The 24247-nt window shown below is 43.4% G+C and overlaps 1 protein-coding gene across 3 annotated transcripts in view; it reads right to left on the bottom strand.

Moving 5' to 3' along the window:
• The window catches only part of ankfn1a (ankyrin repeat and fibronectin type III domain containing 1a), a 235871-nt gene extending 212007 nt beyond the window's left edge, over positions 1 to 23864 (bottom strand). Inside the window, exons 1-3 of one of the 3 annotated variants that reach the window (XM_080454570.1) lie at positions 23715 to 23864; positions 18354 to 18484; positions 12629 to 12847 (exon numbers count right to left, since the gene is read on the bottom strand). In XM_080454570.1, coding sequence (XP_080310696.1) covers positions 12629 to 12847; positions 18354 to 18484; positions 23715 to 23801 — 437 coding nt within the window. In that variant the 5' untranslated portion in view covers positions 23802 to 23864. Of the gene's footprint in view, positions 1 to 12628; positions 12848 to 18353; positions 18485 to 22864; positions 23001 to 23714 lie in introns of those variants that run through there. The other 2 variants (XM_080454571.1, XM_080454572.1) reach the window with 2 other exon arrangements.
• Between the last annotated feature and the right edge of the window lie 383 nt (positions 23865 to 24247).

Genomic DNA, 24247 nt, shown 5'->3' with positions numbered 1-24247 from the left:
TCCTATCTCCTATACAAGCTCCGTAGGTCTGCTATTTTCAAGATTTGTATACATCACACTTGTGAAATGGGACATTCTGCATAATGACTACTTTTACTTTTGGTACTTTAAGTACATTTTCATGCCAAAACTACAAGTACATTTTGAATACCGAACTTGTAACAGACAATTTCTACAATAGGGCATTGATACTTTTACTTTAAGTAAAAGAAAATTGCACTTCATCCATCACTGCCAATAGCCCACTGCTCGTCGTCTTCAGACTCACAGAGGTGTGGGTCTCTAAAGGAGTTTTTTCAGACGGGGGGAGTTTGACGCGCCTAGTAATTCATTCTCACCGACAGGCGAGCGGGCAGAGGTGGCGGTCAATCTGACACAGACAAACGGGTGCAATCCTGTGAGGCTGTCGCTGTCTTGTTATAGTCTCACGCGCACGCACACACACACACACACGCACACACACACACACACACACCTACCTGCCCGCTGGCAGAGTTGAACCCATTCAATCCGGGAACGCATCTGTGTCATTTTTCAAGATTTCTTTGGCTATTCAAAAATAGCAGATCTACAAGCTCATAGCGCGGCACCGAGTGCCGCACTATGAGCTTGTAGATCTGCTATTTTTGAAAAATCTTGAAAATGTGTGCAAATCTTTGAATATATATAATTTTAAAGCGAACATTTGTAACTCTAATCTTTGCTTCATTTTGAGATGGGGGTCCGCGGCCAAATACATAATCTAAAAATGTTCTCTAAATCCTGACAGTGTGCGGCAACTTGTCCATGTCAAGGACCCCCAAAATGATATGCATTTGGTCAAAATATGAGTTCCAGGGACCCCTCCAGAAGCACAGATCGGAATTAAAAATGTACACACACACACACACACACACACACACACACACACACACACACACACACACACACACACACACACACACACACACACACACACACACACACACACACACACACACACACACACACACACACACATTATTATTTTTGCAGATCTACAAGCTCTTAGCGTGGCACTCTGTGCCGCACTATGAGTTTGTACATCTGCTATTTTTGCTATATTTTTAATAGCCAGAGGCGTTCCCGGTCTTAATGGATTCAATGTATTTTTGCATTGACGCACAATGCATCAATGTAGAGGGAAACCAGACAACCAAGGGACCAACCCTTGCCGATGTTTCTTTGGTGCCATAGACTAGAGGGCTTTCAAGATTTGCTATTTGCCAGCTGTCATTTTGCCAGAACTTTGTGCCATCAGGCCAGGGAATGAAACCAGCAACCTTCAGGCAACTAGTCCCCAAGTTGCACACCTATTACCTTCCACCTGCCCACCCTAATATAGCAGTTTAGAACCGGCCCTGGTTCTCAGTAGTAATGAGTGACAGAAAGGCACATTTATCATAAAGATAAGGTAAATATAAGATACAGTTCAACTTTATTGGTCCCTAGAGGGCCATTCAGGTGTCGTAGCAGCAACAAGGTTCAACACAGGAGAGTACAGTTAAGATTAAAAAGACAAAAGGATACGAGTCTGGCACTAATATAATACAGTAAAAAAAAGCATAAATGCAATGAAAATAATAATATTTTAGATCAAATTATCTAAAATATCTAAAAGTTATGAGCCCAGTATCGAGCAATATTAAGGATATTCATTTTGCCTAGAACAGTGGTTCTCAAAGTGGGGTCTGAGGACCCCTAGGGCTCCTTGAGGGGGTTCCCAGCTAAATAATTGATAGTTAGGAACCAAAACGCCTAGATTATCGATGACTTATGCCCCATAGGAAACGAAGAGCATAAGTAAGAAAGTATAAGGACCCATAATGGTCTGTAACTCTGAGAGTGTACAAAGGGAACCAAATGGACCCTTGCGGGTCAATTTGGTTCCCTTTGTACACTCTCAGAGTTATGGGGCAGTGGGGTCCTTGATCTTAAAAAGGTTTGAGAACCACTGGCCCAGAAGGTACTACCCCTGAGTCCTCTACCTGCGCGGTGCGACGTTGTAGGTGCGCCTGCGCCAAGACGCTTTGTAGGAGTGACCTTTCCTCTTCCTCCGAAGAGACAGTGCTTCTAGAAACTCTCTCAAACTCATCACCACCTCAACACTCTAACACACACACACACACACACACACACACCAACACATACATACTAACACACTCTAACAGCCATCAACAACACTTCGGAGCAGAAAGGTTTTACTGGTCAGAGAGCGTGACCCAGGTCAGATCACTGCCCCCCCTGATGTAAAACACTGCATTTCTATACAGTAGCAAGTCTTTGTCCAAAGCTCTTTACAATGTGGATTACAGCTTACATTCACCCATTCACACACACATATTCATGAGGAAACCATGCAAGTGGAGCAGTGGCTCAGAACCCCTGCCTGAAGAAGGCCAAAAAGCCTAATATCTCCTTCCTCTTTATGACTAGAGGTTAAATTGTTTGGCTTTAGTGTCCCTCCTTACTCGGGGGAACGGGGGTTCGAATCCCGGGCGTTTACGCAAGGCATCAACCTGCTCACCGGGAGCAGTTAGGGGTTCAAGTGTACTCGCTCAAGGACACTTCGACACGCGGCCAGGAGGAGCAGGGGATCGAACCGGGAACTGTCCGATCCCCAAAGACGGTCACTCTACCTGCTCTAGAGCCACTGTGAATGTCTTAAGTGCCCTTAAGCAAGGCACTCGACATGTTTACTCCTTGTAAGCTGCTATGGATGCTGGGGATGTGCGCGGCTAGTCCACTAATCTATTAAACAATGCTACTTCTGCAAAGTCAGCATACAGTTAGGCTAGGCAATTAAACTTTTCTTTTATGGTTCTATATTTTGATATTTTGATATTTACGTTTTGTGTTTTACACATCACCCAAATTACTGTCAACTTCATAAAATGTTGCTTTTAAAAATGCAAAAAAAGACAATACATTGTTTGGAAGCTAACACTAAGGCAAACCCTGCAGTCAATTCTCAAGAGCAGTAAACTAGACACGACCACAGCAGCACTGTGTGTGTGTGTGTGTGTGTGTGTGTGTGTGTGTGTGTGTGTGTGTGTGTGTGTGTGTGTGTGTGTGTGTGTGTGTGCGCGTGCGTGCGTGCGTGCGTGTCTTTTCTCAGTTGCTGGTCTTACTGCTGAGGAGTGATCCTAAGTGTAGCACTGTTTGTTTTTATTTCATAATAATGCAAATAGTCATTATTATTGATCTCACAGCCTGATCAATTAAAAATGTTTTTGAATTTGACGAGAGAAAAAAAGTCCCCTGGTATAATCAACCGTTATTATTGAAAGCATTAAATGAGTCGTTTTAAAAGGTGACGTTTGTCTGAAATTAAACTATTTTACAGAATGAACAAGGCATTTCTTCGCATGCATTTCTTTTTTGCATAACCATGAGCACGCATGGTCGCAAACTAACCTACCTCTCTGCGGCATTTAAAATAATATAAAAAATTCGATTAGTATTTCAAATGGCTGTTGCATACTCACTCACTTCCCTTTGGCCTTATAGATCACAACGCCCTCAGCTTTGGTCGTTTTCCAAGAAACATTGTCTAAAAGACAGTGAAACTAGTCATCGGGCACATCCCTAACGGATACCAGTATCCACCACAAGTAACTTTCTCCAAAACGACGTTAAGTCCATGACAAATGTCAAATCCAGGTCAATAACCCACTTAGACCGGGAGAGAATCGGAATTTGTAGATTTATTTGGCTATTCAAAAATAGCAGATATACAAGCTCATAGCGCGGCTATGAGCTTGTAGATCTGCAATTTTTTTTGTAACTCAAATCTTTGCTTCTGGGGGATTCTACAAATGTCTTCTAAATCCTAACAGTTTTCTGAAAAACGTATGTTGCTATATCAGTGGTGCTCAAACTTTTTTCATTTCAAGGACCCCCACAATTATATGTATTTGGCCGCGGACCCCCCATCTCAAAATATTTAGTTCCAGGCACCCCCATGAAGCAAAGAATTGAGTTACAAATGTTCGCTTTAAAGATATGTATATTAAAAGATTTTTCTAAAAATAGCAGATCTACAAGCTCATAGCGTACTAAGCGCGGCACTCGGTGCCACGCTTAGATCTGCTATTTTTGAATAGCCAAAGAAATCGAAAATGACACAGATGCGTTCCCGGTTTTAATGAGTTAATGTATCCAGGCCATGAAATCCATACATACACACACACACACACACACACACACACACACACACACACACACACACCGCCGGTCCAGCCGGAAACCAACGCTTTTTCCTCTACTAAAAAAAGTTAGTATCCAATGCTGGTTTGCACCAGGTGCTTTCTGAAGGGCATCAGTCACAGTACAGTAACAGAGATAAGATGAGAGGGGGGGGGGGGGGTAGTTTGATGCAGAGGATCGATGGCTAACTCAGTCCGAGCAAAGCAACTTAATCACATGCTCTGGCACTGAGAAACTCTCTCTCCTCAGTGTTCAACGGCAGGTAGGGGTGTTAGGTTACCCGCTGTGACTGTGTGTGTGTGTGTGTGTGTGTGTGTGTGTGTGTGTGTGTGTGTGTGTGTGTGTGTGTGTGTGTGTGTGTGTGTGTGTGTGTGTGTGTGTGTGTGTGTGTGTGTGTGTGTGTACAGAATGTGTTTCTATACTCGTGAGGACCAAACGTACCCACAAACACAGTAGAATTTGAGAAATAAGACAATTGTCCCGGTCCTTCACAAGAGAAATGGTTGTTTTATGTTTTAATGGTTGGAATTTTACACGTATAGGCTTACAAGGTTCCAGTTAGGGTTAGGAGGATTAGGCATTTATAGAGGTCAGGTTTGGGGTTATGCCTGATTTACACTTAGTGGCATGTGGGTGTCGCACACCAAAAATTGTATATCTACAAGGTTGTGAGCTTGTAGATCGGTTATTTTCCGCTTTAATGCATTCATAAAAACACTGTCCTAAAATATTGATGTCCTCACAAGTATAGTAATACAAACGTGTGTGTGTGTGTGTGTGTGTGTGTGTGTGTGTGTGTGTGTGTGTGTGTGTGTGTGTGTGTGTGTGTGTGTGTGTGTGTGTGTGTGTGTGTGTGTGTGTGTGTGTGTGAGTGTGACTGCGTGCGTGTGTGTGTGTGTGTGTGCATGCGTGTCTCCCTCTAGGATTTGAGTTAGGGGGATTGAGAGTCAAGTGCTTCAAATGACTCAGTTTATCTGACTGAAGCCAATCAGTTAGGAGACTCTTTGTGCTCAATGAAAGATGACCTGCTCCTCAAACCCAAAGGCACAGGAACCCAGCTAACTTACAGTACACACACACACACACACACACACACACACACACACACACACACACACACACACACACACACACACACACACACACAGCCTTCAGTGCTTTAGCAGCCACGTTGCCTTCAGTGCTTTAGCAGCCACTTAGCGTTTTAAAGTAGAACACTATCTCCACATAATGTCTGGTCAGAGTGTTATAGCTACTGGCTCAGTTCCTCTCCATGAATGTATCCTCCATTTCTCCTGTATCCTATCCTACTATTAACCCATTAAGACCAGGAATGCATCTGTGTCATTGCCAGACCCAAGGGGTCGGCTTACATGAGGCTTTGTACCCGTTTCGTCCATAGATGGGCATGGTCACTTTGTCCTTAGGCCCCAGCCAAAAAAGTCGGTCCCCCTTTCGTCCATACATGGGCATGTTTTGTACCCGTTTTCCCCATACATGGGCAAAAAACAGGTTTTGGTCACTTTGTCCTTAGGCCCCAGCCATAAAAGTCTGTCCCCCTTTCGTCCATACATGGGCATGTTTTGTACCTGTTTTCTCCATACATGGGCAAAAAACAGGTTTTGGTCACTTTGTCCTTAGGCCCCAGCCAAAAAAGTCTGTCCCCCTTTCGTCCATACACGGGCATAGACACAGGCTGACACGTCATGTGAAGTCTGGGTCTGGCAGAACCAGGTCTCCTGGTCTTGTTTTTAGATGTCTTTGGCTATTCAAAAATAGCAGATATACAAGCTCATAGCGCGGGTGAAAGTTTGTGCAAATCTTTGAACATATATATATATATATATATTTTAAAGCGAAAAATGTTAACTCCGATCTGTGCTTCTGGGGTCCCTGGAACTAAATATTTTGAGATGGGGGTCATTATGGGGGTCCTTGACATGGAAAAGTTGGAGCACCACTGCAACATACTGTTAGAATTTGGAAAACATTTTTAGATATTAATTTGGCCGCGGACCCCCATCTCAAAATGTTTTGTTCCAGGGACCCCCCAGAGGCAAAGATTTGTGTTACAAATGTTCCCTTTAAAAAATATTATATTTAAATACTTTTCAAGACACATTTTCAATACTTTTCAAAAAATGTGCAGATCTACAAGCTCATAGCGTGGCACTCGGTGCCGTGCTATGAGCTTGTAGATCTGCCATTTTTTTAATAGGCAAAGAAATCTAAAATGACACAGATGTGTTCCCGGATTGAATGGGATATAAATGAACAAAACTGTGTCGGTCTGTTCTCATTCAGTCTGTCCTAATCCAATTCTTCTCCTCAGCGGGTGGACCAATCGAACTTAAATTGCCCAATGCACATTGACCGCTGGCATTATATGCAGACAGTGAGGAAGCAGATTCTTCACTTTTTACTTCAATCTATACAGGTTGCACCAGCTCTGTGGCCTTGCGGTTAGGAGTGTCCGCCCCGAGACTGGGAGGTTCGGGTGGTTCGATTCATACCAAAGACTATAAAAATGCTCCCTGCTTGGCACTCAGCATCACAGGTTGGATTTGGAGGCAGACCTTGTGACATGTATAGTGTCATGTCCATGGGTGGTACTTCACCAAGCTGCCCTCACTCTAGAGCAGTGGTTCTCATGTCAAGGACCCCCATAATGATATGTATTTGGCCGCGGACCCCCATCTCAAAATATGTTGTTCCAGTGACCCCCCAGAAGCAAAGATTTTAGTTAAAAATGTTCGCTTTAAAAAATATATATATTCAAAGATTTGCACGTTTTCAGGATTCTTCAAAAATAGCAGATCTACAAGCTCATAGCGCGGCACTCGGTGCCGCGCTATGAGCTTGTATATCTGCTATTTTTTAATAGCCAAACTATAAAATATGGCTAAAGTGGTTCAAATGATTGTGACGCTATATTAACTCATTTTGCTGGGGACCCCCTGGTACCCCTCCAAGGACCCCCGGGGGTCCCCGGACCCCACTTTGAGAACCAATTCTCTAGAGAAACAGGGAAGCATTGGTTCCCACGGCTACTCGCTTACATGCAGGGAGTGAGGGAGCTAATTATTTTCTTTTCATTAAATCTCAATGAGTGTGTCCTCACTGAAAGATAACTTGAGATGAGACAGACAGCAGGAGAGCTGAGAGAGAGACAGTGTAGGAGAGACAGACTGTAGGAGAGCTGAGAGGGAGACAGTGTAGGAGAGACAGACTGTAGGAGAGCTGAGAGACAGTGTAGGAGAGACAGACAGTAGGACAGCTGAGAGGGAGACAGTGTAGGAGAGACAGACAGCAGGAGAGCTGAGAGAGAGACAGTGTAGGAGAGACAGACTGTAGGAGAGCTGAGAGGGAGACAGTGTAGGAGAGACAGACTGTAGGAGAGAGACAGACAGTGTAGGAGAGACAGACAGTAGGACAGCTGAGAGGGAGACAGTGTAGGAGAGACAGACAGTAGGACAGCTGAGAGGGAGACAGTGTAGGAGAGACAGACAGTAGGACAGCTGAGAGGGAGACAGTGTAGGAGAGATAGACTGTAGGAGAGCTGAGAGGGAGACGGTGTAGGAGAGAGACAGTAGGAGAGCTGAGAGGGAGACAGTGTAGGAGAGACAGACAGTAGAGGACAGCTGAAAAAGTAGACAGTGTAAGAGAGAAACATCATTTTGTACTTTATATTACCCAATTTCAAAATCGATTGTAGCCTGAAATTAATCAAATGGATATATCTAATCGAGAAAAGTACAGTTGATTAACAGATTACTTGATTATGAAAACACTGGTTAGCAGTGGTGGACGAAGTTTAATTAAAAGTCCGGTATTCAAAATGCACTTAAAATACCAAAAGTAAAAGTACCCATCATGCAGAATGTCCCATTTCACAAGTGTTCAAAATGTATAAAGATCTTTTGAAAATAGCAGATCTACAAGCTCACAACGTGTCGCAAAGTATATAGGGGATGAAGTGGCTAATGCATGTTTTGTAATAATAATCAAATCTACAAAGTAACTAGTACTTAAAGTTTTCAAACAATTGTAGTGGAGTAAAAGTACAATATTTGCTTCTGAGATGCAGTAGAGTAGAACATTAAAAATACTCCAGTAAAGTAAAAGAATCCTCAAATGCTGGTTAGTGAGAGCCCTAAGGCAGTGGTGTAAAGTAACTAAGTACAATTTTCAGTACTTTTGCGTCTACTCCATTACATCTCAGAGGCAAATATTGTACTTTTTACTCCACTATAATTATTTGAAAACTTTGAGTTACCAGTTACTTTGTAAATTTTGATTGTATTAAAAAATGTGATTTCAGCCCTACATACATTTTGTCCATTTGAAAATGGCAGATCTACAAGCTCACAATGTGTCACGATGCGACGCATTGTGAGCTTGTAGATCTGCTATTTGTATACATTTGAAAACTTGGAAATTCTGCATAATAAGTACTTTTACTTTTGATGCCAATACCTTTTGTACTTTTACTCAGGTACATTTTGAATTCCGGACTTTTAGTATTTCTATATTGCAGTATTGATACTTTTACTTAAAGTTGTACAATGCAGAATCACAAATAACGATTTTTAGCAACCTCTGCTGGTCACTACCGTCACTGCATACAATTTCCCTAGTCCTCGATTACCCAGAATTCCATTCGTTTTCACCGGAAGCCGGAAGCGTTTCAAAAAGCGATCTTTTAATTGTTTTATACTATCTACGGATCGTTTCTCTTAGCCAGTGGAGCATTAGTTACCATGAGCTGTGCTTTCTTTTTCTGTTCTTTTTCGATCTTCCAATCCTACATTATCTTAAAATCAGCGTGAGGTTCCTTTTTGTTAATAGCACGGTAGTTCCTGGCCAAACAGGAAACCGTTGCGGTAGTTCCTGAGGACGTCGGCCACGACGTCATGACGTTGGCCAGGAACGTCATTTTCCCGGGAAAGTCCCCCCCGTACACGTTCAATAGAAAATATATAAATAAAAGGCTTCCGGGGGTGAAATTCACGGAGTGGGTGTTGTGAAACTTTTGCCACTCGCAAAAGATATACAATTTAACTTTAGTTTTGTTGAAAACGTTACCTAGTATTACTTTAAGTAAAAAAATGGAATACTTTCCCACCACTGCCGAATGGTGGAGTAGGCTTACAGTACCATGGTACAGCACAAAGCTACCAGTATGTGTCTGGGGGCTCGTGATAACGCTCACCCTACAGTTTAAATAACATTGCTTGGTTTATGGGGTGCCATTAGGGAGCTATTGTCATAATGACTACATTTCCTTAAATTAGGACTACATTTCCCCTAAAACTATAAACATGATTGTTTTCCCCTCTGGCCCCCTGTGGGCTCTGGGCTTATCTCACAGCGCATAGCTGCCCCGTCACCATGGTTACAGACACAATAATATTTTACTGACAATAATGGAGAAAATTAACAATGGCCCTGCTGGTATGGAGGCAGCATTTTATTGAGCTGAGACAGAGAGGGAGACAGTGTAGGAGAGACAGACAGTAAAGCTGAGAGGGAGACAGTGTAGGAGAGACAGACAGTAAAGCTGAGAGGGAGACAGTGTAGGAGAGACAGACAGACAGACAGGGGGAAAGCTGAGAGGGAGACGGTGTAGGAGAGACAGACAGACAGACAGACAGGGGGAAAGCTGAGAGGGAGACAGTGTAGGAGACACAGACAGACAGACAGACAGGGGGAAAGCTGAGAGGGAGACGGTGTAGGAGAGACAGACAGACAGGGGGAAAGCTGAGAGGGAGACAGTGTAGGAGAGACAGACAGGGGGAAAGCTGAGAGGGAGACAGTGTAGGAGAGACAGACAGGGGGAAAGCTGAGAGGGAGACGGTGTAGGAGAGACAGACAGACAGACAGGGGGAAAGCTGAGAGGGAGACAGTGTAGGAGAGACAGACAGACAGGGGGAAAGCTGAGAGGGAGACAGTGTAGGAGAGAGAGACAGACAGACAGGGGGAAAGCTGAGAGGGAGACGGTGTAGGAGAGACAGACAGACAGGGGGAAAGCTGAGAGGGAGACTGTGTAGGAGAGACAGACAGTAAGCTGAGAGGGAGACTGTGTAGGAGAGACAGACAGACAGACAGGGGGGCAGTGTAGGAGAGACAGACATTGGGAAAGCTGATAGGGGAGACATTGTATAGGAAAGCTGAGAGGGAGACAGTGTAGGAGAGACAGACAGTAGGACAGCTGAGAGGGAGACATTGTAGGAGAGACAGACAGTAGGACAACTGAGAGGGAGACAGTGTAGGAGAGACAGACAGTGAGAAAGCTGAGAGGGAGAGACAGACCGACTTTAGGAGAGCTGAAAGGTAGAGAGTGTAAGACGGAAATATGCGACATTTTTAAAATTCAGAGAAGATTGCACACACATGTATCTGTTATAGAAGTCCCTGCATCCCTGTTTTGGATGGAAAGTTAAAAGTTTCAGCTGTGAAAAGTGAAAACCGTGAAAAATGATGAATAGTTTGTCCAGAGACAACACTGGTTTGCCTTACAGTCCACTGATAGGGTTGTTTGCAGAACACATTCTCACTGCTAATTCCTCACATACGGACGCTTAGTCAGGAATACTTGGCTTCCCTGAGTCAACACGCTGGGTGCCACAAGTGCTGGTGGCTACTCCCATAGACCAGTCGTTCTCAAACGTTGTCATTTCAAGGACCCCCACAATACAATACAAATTTGCCAATACAAAATATTTTCACAATGAAAATAAGTTTTTAAAAAAAACATTGAAAACAAGGCAGGCAGGCGCCGTCAGAAGCATAGCAGTGTTTTTGCCTTTCCCTGATTTACGAATCCGAGTACCCACTTTACAACATAGTAGCCTACACAACACTTAGAAAACTGCAAGAGAACCATAGCCAGCATATGAGCTATGAATGAAAGATAACCCACCTCTTGAAGAATGTAACATTGCAAATAATAAATGGAGTCAAAGAGGCCATAGGTGCCTCCTGTCTGGCAACTGTGGCCATAAATAAAAAATATATATAAAACAGCGTAATGGCAAATAAGTTATTGTTTTCTATTCGATAACAGTTGTGTAGTTGTGTTTTTAGTGTGTGCGTTTTTTCTCAACACTTTACAGATCAGCAGGTTCACACAAAGTTTGTCAATGTCTTTTTCATTAAACATTAAATACACTTTTCCAATTTCTCTCACGCGCCCATGGAAACACATGTACATGAAGCCAAGGCACTTCCATCAAATACATGAACAAATCCCTTCAAAACAACAAAATTACAGACACCTATCGTAATCAATATCCAGTTCGAGAGGCTTCATAAGCGAGTAACTAAAGAGACAATGGAAACGCCATTATGGAACTGCCTGGGTTCGACGTTTCTGTTTCTCCGCTGTAAGTGCCTTTGTTCGACCCATTCACTTAAACTAACAAACAAAGGCAACGGAACCCCCAAACTCTGTCAGTTATAGCATCCTGCGCCATCCCTTGAGCTAAACACGGTGTTATTGTTAGCATTAGCAACGCAGGACCACATCGGGTCTCGGCTACATAACGGCCTCATTCTTTCCACTTCAGCATCATTAAAAATCCATCTGCTGCCATCAAAGACATCATCGTGCAACTCGTACTCCAGACTCCATTTCGGTAAACAACAGCAATCATCTCCAAGTGCACGCTGCTGCACTACAAAGGGGAGCGACGCAGGAACTTCCCCGTGGGGTTTTTTGGGGGGGGAAGTGAATGACATTTGGTGGCATTTTGTGGAGTCACTGGTGGGTCAGTGCGAGGATAATGACAAACCAATCACATCTTCAAAAGAGGCTTAGGTTTTTAAGCGTTATTTTGGGGGGCAATTTCTGGTATTATTTCTCAGTGCAGTGGAGATGGAGACAGATAGACAGACATCGATAGAGGTAGGGAGAGAAAGAAAGAGAGAGAAAGAGGGGTGGGGGGAAGGGGTACATACATGACAGACCTATGACAATTACATCTGTTAGGGCAGTGGTTCTCAACCTTTTCAGGCTGCGACCCCCACAAAGAATCATATTTGAACTGGGGACCCCCCAACATTATCATATTTGAACTGGGGACCCCCCAACATAATCTTATTTGAACTGGGGACCCCCCACCCAGACAAGCACTTGGAATTGTAGGAGTTGAGGCATTACATTTAGTTTGACTCTGTTCCACAGATAAATATTGTGAGCTTGTAGATCGGCTATTTTCACAATGTTTGCCTCTTTCTGTCTTTTTCTTCATTATTATATATATTTTTTTCATTTTTCACTGACCCACAGGTTGAGAACCACTGTGTTAAGCAAGCAGTTGTATCCCTTTTTGCATCCAGTTCAATGCAGCTGCATCAATAACCATTGTACATTCCGCTCAAACAACGTCTGTCTGTGTACCTGACGGCAGGTGTGTCCGTCTCTCCGGTCTCGCTGCAGGTGGACAGCCGCGCCTTGGATCCCGGGGAGGAGGGGGAGGTGGTGGTGGTGGTGGTGGGGTTGTTGGAGGAGGTGGAGGAGGAGCGAGAGGTCTCCAGCGCTCTGGGGAGCAGGGTGGAGGGCATGCACAGCCATGTCTCCAGGTCAGAGAACTTGGAGTAGCTCAGCATCTCCAGGACACTGCAAGACGAAACACAGAAAAAAAGATCATTTACCGCACATTACGTATACAATGATATTATTATCCATCTATGAATTCACAAAACGTGTGTGTAAAGCTCCTTACGCACCGGGGGAGTTTTTTTCATGCGAATAATATGTTTTTTTTTAAAAACCTTATAAAGTCAATTCAAGCTTCCACGGAGCGAAAAAGCGAAGCGAAAAAGCGCCTTTTAATTATTCGGAACGAGTCCGAATTTTGTGTATATTCGCATAATCGCCGGTGTGTAATGACCTTAGCTGTCCCGGGCATAATTCGGGCACCGTCTGACCGATCGACTTCAAACTTGTTGCTGAGTGAGACTTTGGTCGTACCGGCGGTTGTCCAATGCCGAAAATACAGTCTGTATCTGTCGGTCTGTGGGCCTCTACAGGACGCACTGAATCTGTGTCTGTGTGTGTGTGTGTGTGTGTGTGTGTGTGTGTGTGTGTGTGTGTGTGTGTGTGTGTGTGTGTGTGTGTGTGTGTGTGTGTGTGTCAGAGATGGGGACTCGAGTTAGGGACTCGGACTCGAGTCGCACTCGAGTGGCCAAAAACGAGACTCTCGACTCGACTCTGACTCGCCCCTCAAAGACTTGAGACTTGACTCGACTCGAGCCTCAAAGACTTGAGACTTGACTCGACTCGAGCCTCAAAGACTCGTGGACAATCTTTATTTTATGTTTATTTTTTGGACAAATAAATGAATGAAATGCCCAAAAAACTTCCACTCCCCTGTCCGCCCCCCCGCAAAGAAACCTCCGCTCCAGTGCGGGCTGCGCGGAGCCGGCTTCAGTCAAGCTGTTTCATGCTGCTCATTAACGTAAACATGGAGAGGCGAGCGCAACAGCTGCTATGTGTGTGGCCGCCGCGGCCTTTCATCATAAAGTTTAAATATAAAAACTTCGAAATTAAACAAATATGTTTAGCTCAGAATCAGCTATATAACCTCAGTTATCTTGGCATATGCTTAAATTTTTTATAAGATGGTCGGATCATCTGTGACAGCACGTTTAGGAAACATCGGATTTTCATTTCGTTAAACCCAGCTGGGTGAATATTCAACACTTCACCACGGTAAACGTTACGCTCATGTAATGTTCACTGCATAAAAGCTGTGGTACTCAAACCTTTTCAGGCCGTGACCCCCCAAAAGAATCATATTTGAACTGGGGATCCACATTTAGACAGTTTTTTGGTGCGCAACACAGCCCTCGTTTAAGTGAATTGCTTTCACCTGCTCTGCTGTTGGACTGCTGTGCGGAGTCGAGTGTGCGCAACAGGGCATATCTCCGCCAAGCCAGGGTGACCTACCCAGGCCCATGAAATTCATATGCCAATTAGAATGAAATCTGCAAAAACTGACTCGTATACTGATACAGAAACATATTGGCTATATATTATCGCTGTCGGGTGGAAATCTTGTATGTTCCTTTTTTATTATTATTTAAAAACAATTAAAAATCATGAAAATAGCCAATCTACAAGCTGTAATTATTAATAATTAAGAAATACTATATTTTAAAGAGTGAAAAATCAACTAAAGTCATTATTAGTGCAAGTTCAATCACATTTCATTTGAATGAAAATAAATTGTGGGGAAAATACATAAAATCTCTAATCTGTGAATCTAATGTGATTTATTATGACCTGTCTATACTTTTACATCTATGCCCCCCCCCCCCCCCCATTTTTTTATTTTTTAAAAAGACTTTAAAAAGACTCGAGACTTGACTCGGACTCGACCCTCAAAGACTTGACTCGGACTCGACTCGACTCAACCCTCAAAGACTTGAGACTCGACTCGACTCGAGCCTCAAAGACTTGAGACTCGACTCGACTCGAGCCTCAAAGACCCGAGACTTGACTCGGACTCGACTCGACTCAACCCTCAAAGACTTGAGACTTGACTCGACTCGAGCCTCAAAGACTTGAGACTTGACTCGGACTCGAGCTCAGAGACTCGTGGACATCTCTGGTGTGTGTAGGCATCAGCTGCATACTGTAGATTGGGTAAGCTTTGCGTTACATTTGTACCGCTGCACCGACATAAGTTCTCGTCTGCGAATCTGTCTGCCATTTATGCCCATGTATGTCATCAACACGCAATAAAACAATCAGGGATCCTCGTTTCTCGATCATATTTACTAGATCGGTCATGTTGGTAGTGGGTACCGAACTGGGTACTCTGACAACGGGTACTCAACAGGCAACAAGTACAAGGCACACGGGTATTGCATAAACAGGTGTGGCATATGCATTCCCAACTTACGCATTGTACTACGGAATGCCACAGAACACAGCATCAGACTGTACTATAGTGTCTTAGTGTTACCAACATTCCTCTGACAAAATTACTATCATTAATTTAAATGTTGTGTCATCAAGGATTTTGTTAGAGACAATGAGTGAGTCAGTCAGTCAGTCAGTCAGTCAGTCAGTCAGTCAGTCAGTCAGTCAGTCAGTCAGTCAGGGGCTGACGAGCAACTCCATAGCAATTAGAATAAGCCAACATAAATATACCATTAATAATGAAAAGGATACCCATTTGTTAATTGTTCAACACTTTATGACACATGGAATTGAGGCTATAAAGGTATGTGGCTTGGAATACAATGACCGCTGGACAATTGGACAGAGAAGATTCCATGAAAAAGAATGGATCACAAGACTTAGCACAAAATATCCAGGTGGTTTAAACTTTTAAACTGCCCAACAGAACTGAAACCCTTCACAAATTCTCACTAAACTAAACAATGGAGTTGATCACCTACATCAAACCACAGAGTTGAGTGGGAGATCTCATTGTTGAGTTAGTGAGAATATTAATGAAGACACATTGATACCAAGAGCCATCAGCAATTGGGCCATCAACAGGGAGCTCATTGTCTTCCAAAATGGAGGTGTGAACAGCAGAACTGTAGATATGCTAACTGGATTCCAAGCTTGTAACCTTATAGCACCTATCCCTTAGTTATAAAATATAATGTAAACACATCTTTAAATGGAATTAAGAAATAGTGGAAATAATTTTAAATCCGAGGGTATGCTGTTACCATGACTCAGAGAATTGACGCCTCTGCCCTGCACAGTCAAATAGAAATCACAAACCTTTAAAACAGAAATAGTCTATGTAGGTTTAATTACACAGTCAGTGGGGCAAACGCAGTCCCCACCAATGTTATTTACGATTCTATGCCTATCGGTACATAACTCGGACGGCGCTGAGTCGACTAGCAGACCATCGGCCGGTCGCCGCGGGCACTCGCGCCTGGAGGCGCTCGGGCGCGACTCCTCGGCCTCAAGGTCTGCTGAGTCGGCGCCACAAACTACCTGTGAGGCCTCTTTGAATTGAATCTCATAGTCAGCAGTCAGTCAGTCAGTCAGTGAATCAGTGAGTCAGTGAATCAGTGCGTGTTGACATCTTGAGTTTTACGACATTGTGCGCCGGCATCTCACACCAAAAAAAATCCGACCTACAAATATCCCAACGCTGCGACACATTGTGAGCTTGTACAGTAGATCGTCTGCTTTCGGCGCGAGACGTGATGCGCAACCGAGCGTACATCAGGCTGTCACGGTACAGCGGGTTTTAGGGGCACGTGGGCTGGCTGGAACGTGTGTGTTTGGGTTTCATCCAGCGGTTTGTCTCAACCTGCACGCTGCAAAGGGAGGGGCTCCCAAATCTCCCCGGGTTTATGTAGGATCTTGCCCGACGGAGACACCGTCAGGGTGGTCCGCTGTGTAGCCAACAACGCGCCGCGTCAGTCCACTGTGTGCCAATGCACCGCGTCTGACAGTTTGTTGTACCCATTCATTCTACCATTATGCCACCAGAATGTGGAATGCCCTACCAACAGCCAGCAATAAGTGCAACTCCCTACCCTCCTTCAAAACCACCATAAAAGAGCACCTGTCTGCAACTGGTCTTCTAGTCTGCCTAAAGAAATGACCCTGCAATGTTTTTTCTGTAAATATACTTTTATTGCTCCTAGTATTGCATCTCTTGTATTCTTTATATGTCTTGATGAATTGAATACACAGGACCACAATGGAAACTATCCCTCAGGGCTTTTCGTGTTATCCTTTTAGACTTATTGTATAACTGTATTATTTCCAGGCTTTTTGAACCACTTTCAACCTGGCGTCACTATTTTTGGGCATTTAGGCAACACCGCCCAAATGCTCAACACGATGACCTGTTCTTGCCCACAAGCACTGATCTTCCAGTTAACGTCACAATGTGACGTATATGAATAGGCATTAAGACATTGTTGGCTAATCCTCTGGGCTTGTTTAGGACGGAAGACAGACAGATAAGTCTGCTGAATGAGGAAAGACATCTGCCAGGTCTACACTAAGTAAAACACGTTGCAACGAGTCATCTTCATGTAGACCAGCAGAGCTTTTTAATGACTCATTGAGAACAAGCTCTCAACACACAGGATTCATATAATGGGTTTAAAGCCACACACAGATTTTTTTTAGCTTTAACCATTATTTTATGCTTTGGGCTATTCATAGCAGGGTGCCACGCAAGAGCTTGTAGATCTGATATTTTTTCAAAGAAAATCGTGCAAATGTGTGCACATCTTTGAATATACATTGGGGGGGGGGGGGGTCCGCGGACATATACATCATTTTGGGGGTCCTTGACATGAAAAAAAGTTTGAGAACCATTGATATTACAGCTACATAAGAAAAAAGATTAAAAAAAAAAAATAACTGTTAGGATTTAGAAGACATTTGTAGAATCTCCAGATCTGCTATTTTTGAATAGCCAAAGTATAAAATAATGGTTATAGCTAAAAATCTGAAATGACAATGACAATGATGTATTCCCGGTCACATTGACTGCCAATCGCGTAGATCTACGCGAACCTATTTAAAGCCGCCACGTGCCAATCGCGTAGACCTACGCGAAGTGGTCTTTTTTTTTTTAAGTTCACATTGCACTTTTTTTCACTTTCGATACGAGACATTTCATTGTAGCACCACCGGAAACGGAATTATCCGGGATCCGGTTTTGCCGATCCCATCGGCCTCCATTCTAAAGCGGACACTAAAACGCCATTTTCTCGTTTGTAGTTTTTCTCGTCGCTGATCGCTGTTTCACATAAACCGTTGTAACTACAAGATGGCGGCTCGGTTTTTGAAGGGGATTTCACTGGGCGACACAGTGGGATCGCCACTGTGTTTACAAACAGTTTAATGCTCGGTCTTAAGGGATTTAACGAGGTCTGTGGCGACGTGAATAAAACAAAAAAACAACAATAAAACGCTGGCACTGGTGATTACATTATGAGATTAAACTCTGGCGTGGAATGTGTTAAAGGGTTAAATGGGAGCCTTGCGGCGAACCTATAGTGCCCCACCTGTCCTCTCCTACTATAGTTAGTGACCCACCTGTCCTCTCCTACTACAGTGACCCACCTGTCCTCTCCCACTAATAGTGACCCACCTGTCCTCTCCCACTACAGTGACCCACCTGTCCTCTCCCACTCCGGGGATGTCATCCTTCTCGTCGGCCGGATGGAAGATGCAGGACGACCTGGAGTCCCGCGGAGACAGCAGCACACAGGACGACTTGTCAGAGTTCACAGACATCTTCAGCCATAGCTGATGGGGGGGTCCGGGAGAGGAGAGGAGAGGAGAGGAGAGTCAACATTATTGTCACATCACAGGTTTAGAGGTGTGTAGAAGTGGGTGAAATTTGTTTTTGTACCAGCTCTAGCTAGCATACATAGTTTTTTGATAAGTATGAGATCAATCTGGAGAGATATACCCGCACACTGCCACTTGCACGGTCAAAAGAAGTTTTAATGATGCAACAACAACGTTTTGGTCGTGTAGACCTTCCTCAGGTTTGATTCAAACAGGCTGACAACAACATCACTAAATACATGTCAGACAGGTATGTTTACATCCAATCAGAAACCAGTATGTGATAATCAAAACAGGAGACAGCTTGTGCTGACAATGGTCAAGTCAAGTGACCTTAAAGGTACAGTTACACAAGTGCCTCTGATATCCCAATGCATCTTTGAAAATACAAAATAAAATGTATGCAGGGAAAACAATGTCAACAATACAAATAAAAATAAAAAATACAATTGTTAAGAGACAACCGACACTATGTCCTACTCCCAAATGTTTGTCAGAGTGGAAAATGCCAGCTCCATCGTACATGGTTTACATAGTTTTCTGATTCTGATTCTGATAAGAAAATGTGAGGGGGGGGGGGGGGGTAGAGAGGGAGAGAGAGAGCAAGGAGAAAAACATAGGAGAGAAACAGGTTGAAAAATCTAAGACATGTATTATGTACATACTGTATATAAACATATAAAAAGCAGCTGGTATGTACATATAAGGTAAGTGGCAACACAGGACCATAGGAGAGGAGAGGAGAGGAGAGGAGAGGAGAGGAGAGGAGAGGAGAGGAGAGGAGGGGAGGGGGTGCAGGCATTTCCCCGATCTTTCCAATTGTTGAACCCATCTCTTGTAAAACTCCCAAGTGCACCACAGGGAAATGTCTTCTACATGCTTTAGAAAAAACAGTCTCGTTTTTTTTTTACTATATTCAAGCCATGGGTAGTATTGGTGATACCGTCTGCTTTTGAATGCGCGTAATTTCCCATTTTCAGTAGCTGGAAGTTTGATAGCTTTGGTTGAGTTGCTGGCTCCTCGACAGCTGAAAGATCCCCGATTTTCTATTTAGACACCAGCAGTCCAAGGGTTATGGGCGCCGTATGAATGAATGCAAAAGCAGCAACAGGGGGCCTCTGCGTTCTCCCCCAGTGCAGGTGGTGGTGAGCCTAGCGGGGTCGGTAGAGCTACTGCTCGCGCGATTGCTGGTCTACTGCTCGTGCGATTGCTGGTCTAGGTGGTACAGGTTTAGGCGCCATCGCGTCGACAATACGTTTGCTCTGTACAAACTAAAAACTATTTTTTTTCCCGCCGGTGGCATTGCGGTGTCTCAAGAATCAAAATGATGGCCCGGACGGCCGGCGTAGCGGTCCGGGCACCTAGGCTGCTAATGACAGCATGTCGCAGGTTCGAATCCCAATCCCGGCGACCTTTGCTGGGTATCACTCCCCATCTCTCTCTCCCCATTTCCTGTCAGACTAACTGTATACTATCAAATAAAGGCAGAAAAAGCCACAAAAAAAATCTTAAAGAAAAGAAGAAAAAAATACAAAAATGAGGCCGGGCATTGTTCTGTGTGGTGTTAATACAGTGTGTATGTCATGATGACGTAGCAAAGCGGGTCTGTGAAAGGGGGAGACGGACAGACACCTAATCACAAAAGATTATCAGAGTACACATTGGCACACACATTTGTAACTCAAATCTTTGCTTCTGGGGGTCCCTGGAACAAAATATTTTGATATGGGGGTCGGCGGCCAAATACATATAATGTTGGGGGTCCTTGATCTGAAAAGGTTTGAGCACCACTGATATAGCAACATGTTTTTCAGAAAACTGTTCCCCAGAAGCAAAGACTTGAGTTACAAATGTTCGCTTTAAAAACATATTCAAAGATTTGCACAAACTTTCAAGATTTTTCAAAAATAGCAGATCTACAAGCTCGATCTGCAAGCTCCACGAGCTTGTAGATCTGCTGTTTTTGAATAGCCAAAGAAATCTGAAAATGACACGGTCTAAATGAGTTAAGCGGTTTGACGGCCTTGAGTCTAGGGGGCGATATTGATAGTAAATACACAAAAAGCTGCCTGGCTGAGGGAAGGCACAGCTTAACTGAGGCAAGGCTTGAGCCTCACTGTGTCTACAGTAGAACCGTGCCTGCTACTCGTACATTTGAGGCCCTATATCTTGCAGCTCTATCTGCTGGGAAAAACCAGTCCCCCCGAGGACCACCAAAAACCACAGTCCCCCCCTCAGCGACCATTCAAGTGTTATCTGATCTTTTCATATGGAAAAGCCATCAATACTGTACGACCATAATATGCATCACAATTATTCATCATCCCAGTTGAACAATATGTTGAACACATATTCCCTAAGGACAGTCAAATGTCACAAAGGACCGTCAAATTGACAAACGACACAAATCTACAGTAGTCTAGTGGCTTTCAGGTAGAGTGGTTCTTAAAATTTATTTTTTAATTTCAAGGACCCCCCAGTTTTGTATGCATTATGTTACGGACCCCCATAACTCTGAGAGTGTACGAAATGGTTCCATTTGTACACTCTCAAGAGTAACAGACCAGCAAGGGTCCATTTAGTTGTATCCGTACACTCTCAGATAACAGACCTAGGTAAGGGTCCACTTGGAGCCCCCTCAAGGGACCGCTGGGGGTCCCCGGACCCCACTTTGAGAGACACTCCTGTTCTCTCTAGTTTTCCGAGTGCAGCTGTTTTTTTTACCATGACCAATGCAGGACTAATTTAGAGCAGGGACACACTGTCAGACCAGGTGAATGCAATTAAGTTGCTGGCACAATAGAGAACAACAGTGTAGTCTAGACCTGAACCCAGATCAGGGGTAGGCAACCTAAGGCATGGGGGCCAACATTGGCACAGGGGAGGATGGCACACTGGCATATTCAAAAAGAGCAGATCTACAAGCTCATAGCGCGGCACCTATGAGCTTGTAGATCTGCTATTTTTTTGAAAAATAGTTTTTGCAAATCTTTGAATGTATATTTTTAAAGTGAACATTTGTGACTCAAATCTTTGCTTCTGGGGGTCCCCGGAACTAAATATTTTGAGACGGGGAACGGCAAATACATATCATTTTGGGGGTCCTTGACATGAAAAGGTTTGAGCACCACTGATATAGCAACATAAATTTTCCAGAAACCTGTTAGGATATAGAAGACATTTGTAGATGCCTTCCCGGATTGAATGGGTTAAAATAAAATGTTTTTTAAAATGTAGTCAATTAAATTAAGTGCCCACACATCTGTATGCAAACTACATCCTGCACATAATTCTACATTCATTTAAACTCTTAACTCTGACTGGGGATGGAGTCTGGGACATAGGTGGGTTATTGCTCTGAGTCTAATGATCATTACATGTCCTGATGGGAAAGAAAATATTTCAAAAGAAGAACATTTTCTTTTTATGTTTATGGACAATCGAAATCTTTTTTTTATTGTTTTTGTATGTGGTGTCATAATTCAACTTAACGTTGACATGGCACACTGACTATCTAGAAAATAAAAACATAGCATTGGCACTTAATTTCGAAAAGGTTGCTGACCCACTGACCTATAGATAATAAGAATGATATACAAGGTCATGCATTTGCACATAAACATAATGACATCATGTGCAGGTGGATAATGCTTTCAAATGAATGAACGTTAACACCCATGCAGGCAAAATCCTTTAGTAAAAAGTTACTGTAACTGCACCCCTCTCTCTCTCCCACACACACACACACACACACACACACACACACACACCATGGAGAGCACCCAGGTACAACACAAACAACCTGCAAAACATAACATTAACAACACGTGCGATTGGGTTTGTGTATAATGTCACCAAGTCAACAAACATACCCGAGCGTTCACCACAAATCACAGCTTGTATGGCATTAGGACTTCTGTTGCTTTAAACTGTTCTTCCAAACAACCCAATTCCTTCAGAATTCACACATTTTCCGTCAGCGTTGTGCCTTCCTTGACTTCTACAAAGGACATCTAGAGATCTATAAAAGGAGATCTTGAGATCTACAGTTTCTCATTCAGATCTAGCAGCACTGAATCCACTTTCAACGTTTGCAGAGAAATCTTTGCGGTTAATCGCCCGATCGCAACAATGTTGCACAGCTGCGGTACCCACAAAAAAAAGCCCGAAAAATAGCCGATCTGCAATCTCACAACGCGTCGTGAAGCAACGCGTCGTGAAGCGACGCGTTGTGAGCTTGCAGATCGGCTATTTTTTTCGGCAAACGGCGGTCCCCCAGTCCATTCCACGCATTCCCCCTTGTAACGAGCCGATCAAAAACAATAAGTTACTCACCGTCTGTGATCTATCCTTCCCCAGAATCCCCACAAATTAGATCTCAACTTTTCCGGCACAGAAACATCTAGGATTCCTCTATAATTCTCTCCTTCCCCAGTTTATACGTGTCTGTCTTTGTGTCCAGCCTTTTCTCTGCCTGTTAGCCTATAACTGCCTCTGCCTACTGTTAGCCTACAGACAGCCTTTAAACATGCCTGCTCTGCTGCCTAGCAATGTTAAACATCCTAAAATACAGTGTGAGAGAGAGCCGGATGTGGTTCATATTTCCAGTGGTGGAAAAAGTACTCATTTTGTTTTACTTGAGTAAAAGTATTGATACTGCAGTGTAGGAATACTCTGTTGTACAAGTAAAAGTCTGGTCTAATCAAAATGTACTTGAGTCAAAGTACAAAAGTATTGGCATCAAAATGTACTTAAAGTACCAAAAATAAAAGTACTAATTTGAAGTTTTCAAAATGTATTAAATAAAGTCTTTGAAAATAGCAGATCTACAAGCTCACAACGCATCGCTTGTGATCTGCTATTTTCAAATATATATAAGTATATATGTATATAGTGCTGAAGTGGTTAATGTATGTTTTTTAATAATAATCAAAATCAAGTAATCAGTAAAGTTTTCAAATAATTTGTAGTGGAGTTAAAAAGTACAATATTTGCCTCTGACATGTAGTGGAGTGAAGTAAAACTACTGAAAACTGGAAACACTCCAGTAAAGTAAAAAAAAATAACTTCAAAATTGTACTTATAAGTACAGTACTTGAGTAAATGTACTCAGTTACTTTACACCACTGCTCAAAAGTATGTTGCATGTTGGAGGAGAGAGAGAGAGAGAGATGAGAGAACTTACCACACAGACGCCCAACTCCAGTTGTTCCACATCTGGGAGCGGCCGGCGAGGTAGCTCAGTACTATTATCACTGCTATTCTCACTCATCAAGTGGATTAGCTTTCAACATTGAAGCACCCACAGACCCACACCACACACACACCAAACACACACACACACACATGCGTCTCAGTTGGAGTGGAGTGCGCCCTGGCTCTCCATCTTTGAGCACACACCGACACAAGAAAAAGAAAAAGGGAAAAAACGTATGATACTATTTTTGGAACGCTTGTCACAGAAAAAAGAAAAGTGGGGGTTCTCTCTGTGCGAGGTTGTCCCTTGATGTTCAAAGGAGGAGAGAGAGAAGATAACTATGGACATGACAGGAAATGTTTAGTAGTTAAAGGCCGGGGCTATCCGCCGCCCCAGAAATTGCTGGAGTGTGATTGCGATCTATAGCTGGGGCAGTTTGGATAAACATTGGCCATCTTAATGTGGAGAAGAATATAGAGTGAGGATGATATAATGTACTGGAATGGAGAGGGAGCATGTTC

The sequence above is a fragment of the Gymnoscopelus braueri genome (assembly GCF_963280865.1).
Source record: "Gymnoscopelus braueri genome assembly, chromosome: 17".
Taxonomy (NCBI): Eukaryota; Metazoa; Chordata; class Actinopteri; order Myctophiformes; family Myctophidae; genus Gymnoscopelus; species Gymnoscopelus braueri.
This window is presented reverse-complemented; position numbering and strand designations above follow the sequence as displayed.